At 38.3% G+C, this 14,996-nt stretch overlaps 1 protein-coding gene and 1 long non-coding RNA gene across 2 annotated transcripts in view; both read left to right on the top strand.

Annotated features, from left to right (window-relative positions):
- On the top strand, positions 1-1,244 carry LOC121850546. The gene is made up of 4 exons (XR_006085647.1): positions 1-33; positions 353-379; positions 721-819; positions 1,199-1,244. It is a non-coding gene; the product is annotated as an uncharacterized LOC121850546 (long non-coding RNA).
- Positions 1,245-1,323: 79 nt separating this feature from the next.
- Positions 1,324-14,996, top strand: part of LOC103182082 (mucin-16-like) — a 51,309-nt gene continuing 37,636 nt past the window's right edge. Inside the window, exons 1-41 of the mRNA XM_042342860.1 lie at positions 1,324-1,363; positions 2,024-2,136; positions 2,229-2,296; positions 2,502-2,671; positions 2,839-2,865; positions 3,060-3,211; positions 3,300-3,367; positions 3,565-3,734; positions 3,902-3,928; positions 4,123-4,274; positions 4,363-4,430; positions 4,628-4,797; positions 4,965-4,991; positions 5,186-5,337; positions 5,426-5,493; positions 5,691-5,860; positions 6,028-6,054; positions 6,249-6,400; positions 6,489-6,556; positions 6,754-6,923; positions 7,091-7,117; positions 7,312-7,463; positions 7,552-7,619; positions 7,817-7,986; positions 8,154-8,180; positions 8,375-8,526; positions 8,615-8,682; positions 8,880-9,049; positions 9,217-9,243; positions 9,438-9,589; positions 9,678-9,745; positions 9,943-10,112; positions 10,280-10,306; positions 11,073-11,224; positions 11,676-11,743; positions 11,947-12,116; positions 12,300-12,326; positions 13,086-13,237; positions 13,689-13,756; positions 13,960-14,129; positions 14,313-14,339. Coding sequence (XP_042198794.1) covers positions 1,324-1,363; positions 2,024-2,136; positions 2,229-2,296; positions 2,502-2,671; positions 2,839-2,865; positions 3,060-3,211; positions 3,300-3,367; positions 3,565-3,734; positions 3,902-3,928; positions 4,123-4,274; positions 4,363-4,430; positions 4,628-4,797; positions 4,965-4,991; positions 5,186-5,337; positions 5,426-5,493; positions 5,691-5,860; positions 6,028-6,054; positions 6,249-6,400; positions 6,489-6,556; positions 6,754-6,923; positions 7,091-7,117; positions 7,312-7,463; positions 7,552-7,619; positions 7,817-7,986; positions 8,154-8,180; positions 8,375-8,526; positions 8,615-8,682; positions 8,880-9,049; positions 9,217-9,243; positions 9,438-9,589; positions 9,678-9,745; positions 9,943-10,112; positions 10,280-10,306; positions 11,073-11,224; positions 11,676-11,743; positions 11,947-12,116; positions 12,300-12,326; positions 13,086-13,237; positions 13,689-13,756; positions 13,960-14,129; positions 14,313-14,339 — 4,171 coding nt within the window. The remainder of the gene's footprint in view (positions 1,364-2,023; positions 2,137-2,228; positions 2,297-2,501; positions 2,672-2,838; positions 2,866-3,059; positions 3,212-3,299; positions 3,368-3,564; positions 3,735-3,901; positions 3,929-4,122; positions 4,275-4,362; positions 4,431-4,627; positions 4,798-4,964; positions 4,992-5,185; positions 5,338-5,425; positions 5,494-5,690; positions 5,861-6,027; positions 6,055-6,248; positions 6,401-6,488; positions 6,557-6,753; positions 6,924-7,090; positions 7,118-7,311; positions 7,464-7,551; positions 7,620-7,816; positions 7,987-8,153; positions 8,181-8,374; positions 8,527-8,614; positions 8,683-8,879; positions 9,050-9,216; positions 9,244-9,437; positions 9,590-9,677; positions 9,746-9,942; positions 10,113-10,279; positions 10,307-11,072; positions 11,225-11,675; positions 11,744-11,946; positions 12,117-12,299; positions 12,327-13,085; positions 13,238-13,688; positions 13,757-13,959; positions 14,130-14,312; positions 14,340-14,996) is intronic.

The raw sequence follows: 14,996 nt of genomic DNA, 5'->3' as shown, positions 1-14,996 counted from the left end.
TTTCATTGGACAGCAACAGCCTATATGTGAATGGTAGGCATTCTTTCATGTGAAACATCTTATTTTCTCAGTTGTATTGCGCTCCAAGAAAGATTAGTGCTCAATTGTAATGATCCTAACATTTGGCACAGCGCTTTGCGTGTCTGAAGGATGACAAAAGAGCTTAACATGATTTTACTCTCAAGTGGAGTGACTGTTATACTTGTAGGTGAACGCAGCAGCCAAATTGCCCTCAGCAATGTAAATGCTACGATTTGCTGTTGGTATCAGCATTGAGAAGAAATACATTAAAATTAATCCACAAATATAAGTTGTTTTACATCTTTAACTTGTCATTTCATTCTGATCTCAGGTTACCATGAAGGAATTCCTTCAACCAGTGAGTATCTCTGTTATTCTATTTTGTGTTTATGTTCGTGAGCAAGGTGGTAAGGCTGCTATGAAATTATTTCATGTCAAATTCAACATTTTATGATGCTCCACATCCATTATTAGGAGTCGTAGCTAATGCAAAATTGCTAGAATTTGAATCTGCCTTCACCGATGACACTGGTGATATCATCACCTCAGATGCCACATTTTCCACCCAAAACACCATCTATAATGTTGGGTTAGATTCTTACCTTTTGATGCACTCAGCAATTTTATCTTGCAACAATGCTTCAACGCACACCTCGTAGATAATGTTCTAGGTCTAAATCATTGTGTTTCTTTGTAAAGCTGCAACAACGCCAACTATCACCCGGTCGTCTCTGACGCAGTCAAAGACACCACCAGTTTCATCTACGTCAACACACATGACAGTAACATCGCTTGCTAGTAAGTATGTTTGGGTCAGCTGGGTGTATTGCACATGCAGAACTCCACCTACATGCTTAAGAGTATCCAAATTAGAGAGAATTTCAGGTGTTCCAACCAACACATGGAAATTCCCAAGTCTGGGATGGAATGTGTACCTTCTACATGGAGAGAGGCACCCTGATTCCACAATACGAGAGAGTATTAGGTGCACAATGGCAAGAGCCCAGGCTTAAGAACATTTTTCTAACTTTGCTTATAATATTATATTGTCACCTACAATTCTCATGCGACAATATCAAACTTGATGAAGCATAGCTGATTATTAATTTGAATTGCCGTATTTATTGCCACTGGATTATAAGTTTCACTGAGATATATGATTGTTTTCTTTCTGAAGCTACATTCACAGTCAGTGTAACAGCTTCACAAGACACAGAGACTCCATCACTTGACTCCAGCACAACCCACAGAACCACTTCTCCATCAACAAGACTGACCACAACTTCTGAATCAACTACCTCAATGGTCACACTCATCAGCTTGACTCCAACAATAATCACACGTGAGTTGAAATTATTTTAAAATCGAATCCCTGTTAATTCAGAAAAGAGTTCCGCAAAATATGACCATTATTTTCAAGCTTCACTGAGAGCCAGGTGAACTCCAAAGCATATTTTGCTTGTGAAATGGAGTGCAAATGGAGTCCTGTAGCTCAGTGGTGAGAGGACTCGCCTCACCAGCGAGAGACCTGGGTTCGATCCCCAGCAGGGCAAGTTTTGGGCAAGTTTCCTTTCTCTGCACATCTGATAATAATTCCTCAAGAAAAAAATAACAATAAGAAAATTAGTCACTTCAATCCATGACTGTTGGGGGACACTAATGTGCGCAATTAGCTTCCACGTTTCGCCGAGAAATATATAGAGTCAACTCACTTTGCAGTATATCCTATGAACTGCTTTGGCACATCTAGAAAACGAGAAAAGCGCTATATCAAATGCAAGGATGATTATTACTAAATGCATTGACCACAAAGATATGTGGATATTCTTCACAAGACTATATGATCACAAGATTGGATTAGATGAAGAAAGAGCTTCGGCCCATCCGATCCATTCTTGTAAAACACCCACCAATTTGTCCCCCAACCACAGCAGCAATCTGATTTTTAAGCGTTCCAGAGTTTCAGGGCAAAGTGGGATTTAACGTATTATCTGTGTGATAGGACAACCAACTCCAAGCCAGGGAGAAGGATTCAATGTGACCTTCATTATCACCAACCTGCCATTCACATCAGCACAAGAAGATCCAGCTACAGCAAAGAATATTAGTAACAGGGTAAGCTAATACCACCAGACTTATTGAAAACTGTTTTGAAAATAACATACAAAATAACACTGATCCTGAATCTTTAAATTTCTTTCCTTCAGCTCAACAATGTGTTCAATGAGAGTGACATCAGATTCAAATTCTCAGGTTGCGTAGTACAATCTTTCAGGTAAAAAAGTTTTATACTTTCCATCGAATACACTAGACTTGTGCTGCAAGAATTCAAACATCCAAAAGTCACACTGAAGGGATATTTTTAATAAAATTCAATGCAAAATATTTAACAAGAGAAATGCGTTGGAAATTTGAGCTTGGATATGAATGGATTGAATTTTCTTATCAGAGATATTAATTCAGATTTTATTTTGGAACAGTCTTGTAAATATTGACCAGACATCAGTGTACGCTCTGTGCACTTTCCAAAACACCACCGAGCTTGAGAACGTTGATAAGGTTATCGTCTACAGGACGTTCAGTGAAAACACAAACCAGATCTCTGTCTTGGGAACATATACATTGGACACCAACAGCCTCTATGTAAATGGTAAGTACAGATTCCGATTAAATATTCTATTGTATCAGAATGTGTTGTGTGTAAGTGAAACCTTGTGTCCAATTGTAACTTAATATTGTATTATGGTGTTTATAAATATCAAGGAGAATTATTTTATTGAGTTCAATCATTCTAAGTGCATTTTCTTGCTTCCTCAGGTTATCACGAAACAACTCCTTTAACCAGTAAGTCTGACCTGTTTGTGTGCAGTTTGGGGGAACTGAGCCTTAACCAAATCAGTAAATAGTTTGTGGGTCTCGACCGAACAACAATAATATCTGTTTATCCACTGAGAGATCAGGCGACATTTAACTTATGTCAAGTGTAAAGGATAGACGTTGTATATTCAGTCTAACACATTATCTGTGTGTCTTTGCAGCACCAGGACCAACTGTGAAGGTAACCCCAATTCCAACTGTCGAAGAAGCATTTAATGTCACCTTCATCATCACCAACCTGACATTCATACAAGAGCTCGAAGATCCACAATCTGATCTCTACAAGTCTAGAACAAGTGATATTGCTAATCGGGTAAGCTTGCGGTTTGCAAATATATATAGATCTGTTTACAGTGTAATGTTAGAAGATATCTTCTCAAACTTGCATTTATTTCCTGCAGCTTGACAATATGTTTAATAACAGCGACATCAGCCCAGCATTCTCACATTGCAAAGTAAAATCGCTCAGGTAAGAATTGTTTTCTTAGCACCAAATAGACCTTGTTACATTGCAAATAGGTTTTCCTTTTCATAAGCCTAACTTTAAGAGAATATTGACTGAAAACAATGACACAACAGTTCGTTGCTTGTTATGCTGCTATCATTAATTGTCAATATGTAACCTCTTTCCATTACTGCCAATCTAATTGATTTTCTATTTGACAGTCTTGCAAATTTTGACCAGACATCAGTGTACGCTCTGTGTACTTTCCAAAACACCACCGAGCTTGAGAACGTTGATAAGGTTATCGTCTACAGGACGTTCAGTGAAAACACAAACCAGATCTCTGTCTTGGGAACATATACATTGGACACCAACAGCCTCTATGTAAATGGTAAGTACAGATTCCGATTAAATATTCTATTGTATCAGAATGTGTTGTGTGTAAATGAAACCTTGTGTCCAATTGTAACTTAATATTGTATTATGGTGTTTATAAATATCAAGGAGAATTATTTTATTCAGTTCAATCATTCTAAGTGCATTTTCTTGCTTCCTCAGGTTATCACGAAACAACTCCTTTAACCAGTAAGTCTGACCTGTTTGCGTGCAGTTTGGGGGAACTGAGCCTTAACCAAATCAGTAAATAGTTTGTGGGTCTCGACCGAACAACAATAATATCTGTTTATCCACTGAGAGATCAGGCGACATTTAACTTATGTCAAGTGTAAAGGATAGACGTTGTATATTCAGTCTAACACATTATCTGTGTGTCTTTGCAGCACCAGGACCAACTGTGAAGGTAACCCCAATTCCAACTGTCGAAGAAGCATTTAATGTCACCTTCATCATCACCAACCTGACATTCATACAAGAGCTCGAAGATCCACAATCTGATCTCTACAAGTCTAGAACAAGTGATATTGCTAATCGGGTAAGCTTGCGGTTTGCAAATATATATAGATCTGTTTACAGTGTAATGTTAGAAAATATCTTCTCAAACTTGCATTTATTTCCTGCAGCTTGACAATATGTTTAATAACAGCGACATCAGCCCAGCATTCTCACATTGCAAAGTAAAATCGCTCAGGTAAGAATTGTTTTCTTAGCACCAAATAGACCTTGTTACATTGCAAATAGGTTTTCCTTTTCATAAGCCTAACTTTAAGAGAATATTGACTGAAAACAATGACACAACAGTTCGTTGCTTGTTATGCTGCTATCATTAATTGTCAATATGTAACCTCTTTCCATTACTGCCAATCTAATTGATTTTCTATTTGACAGTCTTGCAAATTTTGAACAGACATCAGTGTACGCTCTGTGTACTTTCCAAAACACCACCGAGCTTGAGAACGTTGATAAGGTTATCGTCTACAGGACGTTCAGTGAAAACACAAACCAGATCTCTGTCTTGGGAACATATACATTGGACACCAACAGCCTCTATGTAAATGGTAAGTACAGATTCCGATTAAATATTCTATTGTATCAGAATGTGTTGTGTGTAAGTGAAACCTTGTGTCCAATTGTAACTTAATATTGTATTATGGTGTTTATAAATATCAAGGAGAATTATTTTATTCAGTTCAATCATTCTAAGTGCATTTTCTTGCTTCCTCAGGTTATCACGAAACAACTCCTTTAACCAGTAAGTCTGACCTGTTTGCGTGCAGTTTGGGGGAACTGAGCCTTAACCAAATCAGTAAATAGTTTGTGGGTCTCGACCGAACAACAATAATATCTGTTTATCCACTGAGAGATCAGGCGACATTTAACGTATGTCAAGTGTAAAGGATAGACGTTGTATATTCAGTCTAACACATTATCTGTGTGTCTTTGCAGCACCAGGACCAACTGTGAAGGTAACCCCAACTCCAACTGTCGAAGAAGCATTTAATGTCACCTTCATCATCACCAACCTGACATTCATACAAGAGCTCGAAGATCCACAATCTGATCTCTACAAGTCTAGAACAAGTGATATTGCTAATCGGGTAAGCTTGCGGTTTGCAAATATATATAGATCTGTTTACAGTGTAATGTTAGAAAATATCTTCTCAAACTTGCATTTATTTCCTGCAGCTTGACAATATGTTTAATAACAGCGACATCAGCCCAGCATTCTCACATTGCAAAGTAAAATCGCTCAGGTAAGAATTGTTTTCTTAGCACCAAATAGACCTTGTTACATTGCAAATAGGTTTTCCTTTTCATAAGCCTAACTTTAAGAGAATATTGACTGAAAACAATGACACAACAGTTCGTTGCTTGTTATGCTGCTATCATTAATTGTCAATATGTAACCTCTTTCCATTACTGCCAATCTAATTGATTTTCTATTTGACAGTCTTGCAAATTTTGAACAGACATCAGTGTACGCTCTGTGTACTTTCCAAAACACCACCGAGCTTGAGAACGTTGATAAGGTTATCGTCTACAGGACGTTCAGTGAAAACACAAACCAGATCTCTGTCTTGGGAACATATACATTGGACACCAACAGCCTCTATGTAAATGGTAAGTACAGATTCCGATTAAATATTCTATTGTATCAGAATGTGTTGTGTGTAAGTGAAACCTTGTGTCCAATTGTAACTTAATATTGTATTATGGTGTTTATAAATATCAAGGAGAATTATTTTATTCAGTTCAATCATTCTAAGTGCATTTTCTTGCTTCCTCAGGTTATCACGAAACAACTCCTTTAACCAGTAAGTCTGACCTGTTTGCGTGCAGTTTGGGGGAACTGAGCCTTAACCAAATCAGTAAATAGTTTGTGGGTCTCGACCGAACAACAATAATATCTGTTTATCCACTGAGAGATCAGGCGACATTTAACTTATGTCAAGTGTAAAGGATAGACGTTGTATATTCAGTCTAACACATTATCTGTGTGTCTTTGCAGCACCAGGACCAACTGTGAAGGTAACCCCAATTCCAACTGTCAAAGAAGCATTTAATGTCACCTTCATCATCACCAACCTGACATTCATACAAGAGCTCGAAGATCCACAATCTGATCTCTACAAGTCTAGAACAAGTGATATTGCTAATCGGGTAAGCTTGCGGTTTGCAAATATATATAGATCTGTTTACAGTGTAATGTTAGAAAATATCTTCTCAAACTTGCATTTATTTCCTGCAGCTTGACAATATGTTTAATAACAGCGACATCAGCCCAGCATTCTCACATTGCAAAGTAAAATCGCTCAGGTAAGAATTGTTTTCTTAGCACCAAATAGACCTTGTTACATTGCAAATAGGTTTTCCTTTTCATAAGCCTAACTTTAAGAGAATATTGACTGAAAACAATGACACAACAGTTCGTTGCTTGTTATGCTGCTATCATTAATTGTCAATATGTAACCTCTTTCCATTACTGCCAATCTAATTGATTTTCTATTTGACAGTCTTGCAAATTTTGAACAGACATCAGTGTACGCTCTGTGTACTTTCCAAAACACCACCGAGCTTGAGAACGTTGATAAGGTTATCGTCTACAGGACGTTCAGTGAAAACACAAACCAGATCTCTGTCTTGGGAACATATACATTGGACACCAACAGCCTCTATGTAAATGGTAAGTACAGATTCCGATTAAATATTCTATTGTATCAGAATGTGTTGTGTGTAAGTGAAACCTTGTGTCCAATTGTAACTTAATATTGTATTATGGTGTTTATAAATATCAAGGAGAATTATTTTATTCAGTTCAATCATTCTAAGTGCATTTTCTTGCTTCCTCAGGTTATCACGAAACAACTCCTTTAACCAGTAAGTCTGACCTGTTTGCGTGCAGTTTGGGGGAACTGAGCCTTAACCAAATCAGTAAATAGTTTGTGGGTCTCGACCGAACAACAATAATATCTGTTTATCCACTGAGAGATCAGGCGACATTTAACGTATGTCAAGTGTAAAGGATAGACGTTGTATATTCAGTCTAACACATTATCTGTGTGTCTTTGCAGCACCAGGACCAACTGTGAAGGTAACCCCAACTCCAACTGTCGAAGAAGCATTTAATGTCACCTTCATCATCACCAACCTGACATTCATACAAGAGCTCGAAGATCCACAATCTGATCTCTACAAGTCTAGAACAAGTGATATTGCTAATCGGGTAAGCTTGCGGTTTGCAAATATATATAGATCTGTTTACAGTGTAATGTTAGAAAATATCTTCTCAAACTTGCATTTATTTCCTGCAGCTTGACAATATGTTTAATAACAGCGACATCAGCCCAGCATTCTCACATTGCAAAGTAAAATCGCTCAGGTAAGAATTGTTTTCTTAGCACCAAATAGACCTTGTTACATTGCAAATAGGTTTTCCTTTTCATAAGCCTAACTTTAAGAGAATATTGACTGAAAACAATGACACAACAGTTCGTTGCTTGTTATGCTGCTATCATTAATTGTCAATATGTAACCTCTTTCCATTACTGCCAATCTAATTGATTTTCTATTTGACAGTCTTGCAAATTTTGAACAGACATCAGTGTACGCTCTGTGTACTTTCCAAAACACCACCGAGCTTGAGAACGTTGATAAGGTTATCGTCTACAGGACGTTCAGTGAAAACACAAACCAGATCTCTGTCTTGGGAACATATACATTGGACACCAACAGCCTCTATGTAAATGGTAAGTACAGATTCCGATTAAATATTCTATTGTATCAGAATGTGTTGTGTGTAAGTGAAACCTTGTGTCCAATTGTAACTTAATATTGTATTATGGTGTTTATAAATATCAAGGAGAATTATTTTATTCAGTTCAATCATTCTAAGTGCATTTTCTTGCTTCCTCAGGTTATCACGAAACAACTCCTTTAACCAGTAAGTCTGACCTGTTTGCGTGCAGTTTGGGGGAACTGAGCCTTAACCAAATCAGTAAATAGTTTGTGGGTCTCGACCGAACAACAATAATATCTGTTTATCCACTGAGAGATCAGGCGACATTTAACGTATGTCAAGTGTAAAGGATAGACGTTGTATATTCAGTCTAACACATTATCTGTGTGTCTTTGCAGCACCAGGACCAACTGTGAAGGTAACCCCAACTCCAACTGTCGAAGAAGCATTTAATGTCACCTTCATCATCACCAACCTGACATTCATACAAGAGCTCGAAGATCCACAATCTGATCTCTACAAGTCTAGAACAAGTGATATTGCTAATCGGGTAAGCTTGCGGTTTGCAAATATATATAGATCTGTTTACAGTGTAATGTTAGAAAATATCTTCTCAAACTTGCATTTATTTCCTGCAGCTTGACAATATGTTTAATAACAGCGACATCAGCCCAGCATTCTCACATTGCAAAGTAAAATCGCTCAGGTAAGAATTGTTTTCTTAGCACCAAATAGACCTTGTTACATTGCAAATAGGTTTTCCTTTTCATAAGCCTAACTTTAAGAGAATATTGACTGAAAACAATGACACAACAGTTCGTTGCTTGTTATGCTGCTATCATTAATTGTCAATATGTAACCTCTTTCCATTACTGCCAATCTAATTGATTTTCTATTTGACAGTCTTGCAAATTTTGAACAGACATCAGTGTACGCTCTGTGTACTTTCCAAAACACCACCGAGCTTGAGAACGTTGATAAGGTTATCGTCTACAGGACGTTCAGTGAAAACACAAACCAGATCTCTGTCTTGGGAACATATACATTGGACACCAACAGCCTCTATGTAAATGGTAAGTACAGATTCCGATTAAATATTCTATTGTATCAGAATGTGTTGTGTGTAAGTGAAACCTTGTGTCCAATTGTAACTTAATATTGTATTATGGTGTTTATAAATATCAAGGAGAATTATTTTATTCAGTTCAATCATTCTAAGTGCATTTTCTTGCTTCCTCAGGTTATCACGAAACAACTCCTTTAACCAGTAAGTCTGACCTGTTTGCGTGCAGTTTGGGGGAACTGAGCCTTAACCAAATCAGTAAATAGTTTGTGGGTCTCGACCGAACAACAATAATATCTGTTTATCCACTGAGAGATCAGGCGACATTTAACTTATGTCAAGTGTAAAGGATAGACGTTGTATATTCAGTCTAACACATTATCTGTGTGTCTTTGCAGCACCAGGACCAACTGTGAAGGTAACCCCAATTCCAACTGTCAAAGAAGCATTTAATGTCACCTTCATCATCACCAACCTGACATTCATACAAGAGCTCGAAGATCCACAATCTGATCTCTACAAGTCTAGAACAAGTGATATTGCTAATCGGGTAAGCTTGCGGTTTGCAAATATATATAGATCTGTTTACAGTGTAATGTTAGAAGATATCTTCTCAAACTTGCATTTATTTCCTGCAGCTTGACAATATGTTTAATAACAGCGACATCAGCCCAGCATTCTCACATTGCAAAGTAAAATCGCTCAGGTAAGAATTGTTTTCTTAGCACCAAATAGACCTTGTTACATTGCAAATAGGTTTTCCTTTTCATAAGCCTAACTTTAAGAGAATATTGACTGAAAACAATGACACAACAGTTCGTTGCTTGTTATGCTGCTATCATTAATTGTCAATATGTAACCTCTTTCCATTACTGCCAATCTAATTGATTTTCTATTTGACAGTCTTGCAAATTTTGACCAGACATCAGTGTACGCTCTGTGTACTTTCCAAAACACCACCGAGCTTGAGAACGTTGATAAGGTTATCGTCTACAGGACGTTCAGTGAAAACACAAACCAGATCTCTGTCTTGGGAACATATACATTGGACACCAACAGCCTCTATGTAAATGGTAAGTACAGATTCCGATTAAATATTCTATTGTATCAGAATGTGTTGTGTGTAAGTGAAACCTTGTGTCCAATTGTAACTTAATATTGTATTATGGTGTTTATAAATATCAAGGAGAATTATTTTATTCAGTTCAATCATTCTAAGTGCATTTTCTTGCTTCCTCAGGTTATCACGAAACAACTCCTTTAACCAGTAAGTCTGACCTGTTTTCGTGCAGTTTCGGGGAATGGGATCTTGAATAAATCAGCTTACAGTTTCAGTGCCTCGACGGAATGACAATAATATGTATTTGTTCACCAAGATGGGGTCTTTAACAATTCAGTAAACAGTTTGTGTGTCTCGGCTGTGCAGCTTAATGTGCGTTTATCCTCTAAGAAATCAAACGACATTCGAGTTCAGTTTCTCAGGATAACATAGTCAGCATCATGATGAGAGCCTGCAGAATTTCAAAGATATGCTCTATGTCCCCCACCGCCCCACCTCACCATCAGCGGTCGAGCCTTCAGCCTCTCTGCCCCACCCTCTGGATGGGGATAAATGGATGTCAGTGGAAGTCCAAACCAGATCTCTCTCTTGGAAACATATACACTAGACATCCCTTTCGCCTCGCTCCTTCCCTTGCCTCCTTCAACACACACCTCAAGACCCTCCTCTTTGGCAGCATCTCCAGCCTCCCTCCTACCCTCTCTACCCTCCACCCTCAGTGATCCCAACTTGGGTGCTAACCCCTGACTGCTCAGCGGCTTGGGACGTCCTCCCGACGTGAAAGCGCTTTACAAACGTTATTTTGTGTTAAATACTCAATAGACCATCATTAAATACAATAAGCCAATGAAGTATCTTTGATATTCATCATCAGATATATTAACTTTGTACCCATCATTAGCAGAAAGTATATCAAGTGTTACACATTGACATTGTATTTTCAGTCTCGTACATTATCTGTGTATCTTTGCAGCACAAGGACCAACTGTGGAGGTAACTTCAAATCCACCGCTGGAAGAAGCATTCAATGTGACCTTCATTATCACCAACCTGCCATTCACACCAGAGCTGGAAAATTCAGGATCTCAACTGTACAATTCTGCAGCAAATGTTATTGCTGATCGGGTAAGATGGCAGTATGTAAATATGTAGAGATTTATTGAAAACGTAATACAATAAATTCCTGATAACTTGTATCAGTGACAGGTGATCAGGCTCAGTAATGAGCCGTCCAGAATAGCAAATTAGGCGTCTGTTATAAATAAATAAACGCAGCAGATATTTCTTTTTTTTAGGAAATAACATTATGGGATTTAGTACAGAGGGAGTTCGGGACATATGTGTATGTGACCGGCAGGAAGTTGGAAGGCAAACTAGATGGAACTTGGTCTTTTTTCATGTAGCATTTCTCATGTTCTCAGGTCCGGTATGAAGGGCGTTATTAAGTGCAAGTTGAAGATGTTGTCATCGACAGTAGGATGACTTAAGGGGAAGTGACAAGTTAAGACAGGGCTGAGATATCGGGAATTTACTCTTTTTGGTGATTTCTTCTAATCTTTTGTTTGATTTCCTGCAGCTTGATAATATTTTTAATAACAGCAACATCAGCCCAGCATTCTCACATTGCAAAGTAGAATCGCTCAGGTAAGAATTTGTTTCTCAGCCGCAAATAGACATTGTTAGATTGGAAATATGTTTTCTTTTTCATGAACACACCTTCAAGTGGATATTCTAATGCTTTCCTTAAAATCACATCTACACAATAGTCCCTTTCTCATAATACTAATAACCTTAATGTGTAATCTCTTTTCATTCCTGCCAAATTAATTGTTTTTTGTATTTGACAGTCGTGCAAAGGTTGACCACACATCAGTGTACGCTCTCTGTACTTTCAAAAACAACACCGAAATTGGGAATGTCGATAAGGTTCTCATTTACAAGAAGTTCAGTGAAGAAACAAACCAGATCTCTCTCCTGGGAACATATACACTGGACACCAACAGTCTCTACGTAAATGGTAACGATGAATTCTGAAGAAATATTCTATTGTATCAAACTGTGTTGGGTGTATATGAAACCTTGTGTTCGAGTGTAATTTAATAAGTTATGGAAAAGATAATTGTATTGTGGTGTTTGAAAATATCAAGGAGATTATCTCACTGATTTCAATCATTCTCAGTGCATTTTCTTGTTTCCTCAGGTTATCACGAAACAACTCCTCTAACGAGTAAGTCTGACCTGTTTTTGTGCAGTTTTGGGGAAATGGGGTCTTAAATAAATCAGCTTACAGGTTCGATGCCTCGACAGAACAAATAATATGAGTTTATCAACTGAGATGGGTTTTTTAACAATTCAGTTTGTGTGTCTCGGCTGTGCAGCTTAATGTGCGTTTATCCTCTAAGAAATCAAGCGACATTCGTGTTCAGTTTCTCAGGATAACATAGTCAGCATCATGATGAGAGCCTCCAGAGTTTCAAAGACACGCTCATTGTGCCCCACCGGCCCACCTCACCATCAGCGGTCGGGCCTTCAGCTTCTCTGCCCCACCCTCTGGATGGGGATAAATGGATATCAGTGGAAACTCAAACCAGATCTCTCTCTTGGAAACATATACACTGGACATCCCTTTCTCTTCGCACCTTCCCTTGCCTCCTTCAACAAACTCCTCAAGGCCCTCCTCTTTGGCAGCATCTCCAGCCTCCCTCCTACCCTCTCTTTCCTCCACCCTCAGTGATCCCAACTTGGGTCCTAACCCCTGACTGCTCAGCGCCTTGGGACGTCCTCTCGACGTGAAAGGCGCTTTACAAATTTTATTTTGCATTAAATACTCAATAGATCATCATTAAATACAATAAGCCAATGAAGTACCTTTGATATTCATCATCAGATATATTAACTTTGTACCCATCATTAGCAGAAAGTATATCAAGTGTTACACATTGACATTGTATTTTCAGTCTCGTACATTATCTGTGTATCTTTGCAGCACAAGGACCAACTGTGGAGGTAACTTCAAATCCACCGCTGGAAGAAGCATTCAATGTGACCTTCATTATCACCAACCTGCCATTCACACCAGAGCTGGAAAATTCAGGATCTCAACTGTACAATTCTGCAGCAAATGTTATTGCTGATCGGGTAAGATGGCAGTATGTAAATATGTAGAGATTTATTGAAAACGTAATACAATAAATTCCTGATAACTTGTATCAGTGACAGGTGATCAGGCTCAGTAATGAGCCGTCCAGAGTAGCAAATTAGGCGTCTGTTATAAATAAATAAATGCAGCAGATATTTCTTTTTTTTAGGAAATAACATTATGGGATTTAGTACAGAGGGAGTTCGGGACATATGTGTATGTGACCGGCAGGAAGTTGGAAGGCAAACTAGATGGAACTTGGTCTTTTTTCATGTAGCATTTCTCATGTTCTCAGGTCCGGTATGAAGGGCGTTATTAAGTGCAAGTTGAAGATGTTGTCATCGACAGTCGGATGACTTAAGGGGAAGTGACAAGTTAAGACAGGGCTGAGATATCGGGAATTTACTCTTTTTGGTGATTTCTTCTAATCTTTTGTTTGATTTCCTGCAGCTTGATAATATTTTTAATAACAGCAACATCAGCCCAGCATTCTCACATTGCAAAGTAGAATCGCTCAGGTAAGAATTTGTTTCTCAGCCGCAAATAGACATTGTTAGATTGGAAATATGTTTTCTTTTTCATGAACACACCTTCAAGTGGATATTCTAATGCTTTCCTTAAAATCACATCTACACAATAGTCCCTTTCTCATAATACTAATAACCTTAATGTGTAATCTCTTTTCATTCCTGCCAAATTAATTGTTTTTTGTATTTGACAGTCGTGCAAAGGTTGACCACACATCAGTGTACGCTCTCTGTACTTTCAAAAACAACACCGAAATTGGGAATGTCGATAAGGTTCTCATTTACAAGAAGTTCAGTGAAGAAACAAACCAGATCTCTCTCCTGGGAACATATACACTGGACACCAACAGTCTCTACGTAAATGGTAACGATGAATTCTGAAGAAATATTCTATTGTATCAAACTGTGTTGGGTGTATATGAAACCTTGTGTTCGAGTGTAATTTAATAAGTTATGGAAAAGATAATTGTATTGTGGTGTTTGAAAATATCAAGGAGATTATCTCACTGATTTCAATCATTCTCAGTGCATTTTCTTGTTTCCTCAGGTTATCACGAAACAACTCCTCTAACGAGTAAGTCTGACCTGTTTTTGTGCAGTTTTGGGGAAATGGGGTCTTAAATAAATCAGCTTACAGGTTCGATGCCTCGACAGAACAAATAATATGAGTTTATCAACTGAGATGGGTTTTTTAACAATTCAGTTTGTGTGTCTCGGCTGTGCAGCTTAATGTGCGTTTATCCTCTAAGAAATCAAGCGACATTCGTGTTCAGTTTCTCAGGATAACATAGTCAGCATCATGATGAGAGCCTCCAGAGTTTCAAAGACACGCTCATTGTGCCCCACCGGCCCACCTCACCATCAGCGGTCGGGCCTTCAGCTTCTCTGCCCCACCCTCTGGATGGGGATAAATGGATATCAGTGGAAACTCAAACCAGATCTCTCTCTTGGAAACATATACACTGGACATCCCTTTCTCTTCGCACCTTCCCTTGCCTCCTTCAACAAACGCCTCAAGACCCTCCTCTTTGGCAGCATCTCCAGCCTCCCTCCTACCCTCTCTTTCCTCCACCCTCAGTGATCCCAACTTGGGTCCTAACCCCTGACTGCTCAGCGCCTTGGGACGTCCTCTCGACGTGAAAGGCGCTTTACAAATTTTATTTTGCATTAAATACTCAATAGATCATCATTAAATACAATAAGCCAATGAAGTACCTTTGATATTCATCAT

Source organism: Callorhinchus milii, unplaced genomic scaffold (assembly GCF_018977255.1).
Source record: "Callorhinchus milii isolate IMCB2004 unplaced genomic scaffold, IMCB_Cmil_1.0 Scaffold21, whole genome shotgun sequence".
NCBI classification, from domain to species: domain Eukaryota; kingdom Metazoa; phylum Chordata; class Chondrichthyes; order Chimaeriformes; family Callorhinchidae; genus Callorhinchus; species Callorhinchus milii.
The sequence above is the reverse complement of the archived record's forward strand: the minus strand, read 5'-3'. Positions and strand labels throughout refer to the sequence as shown.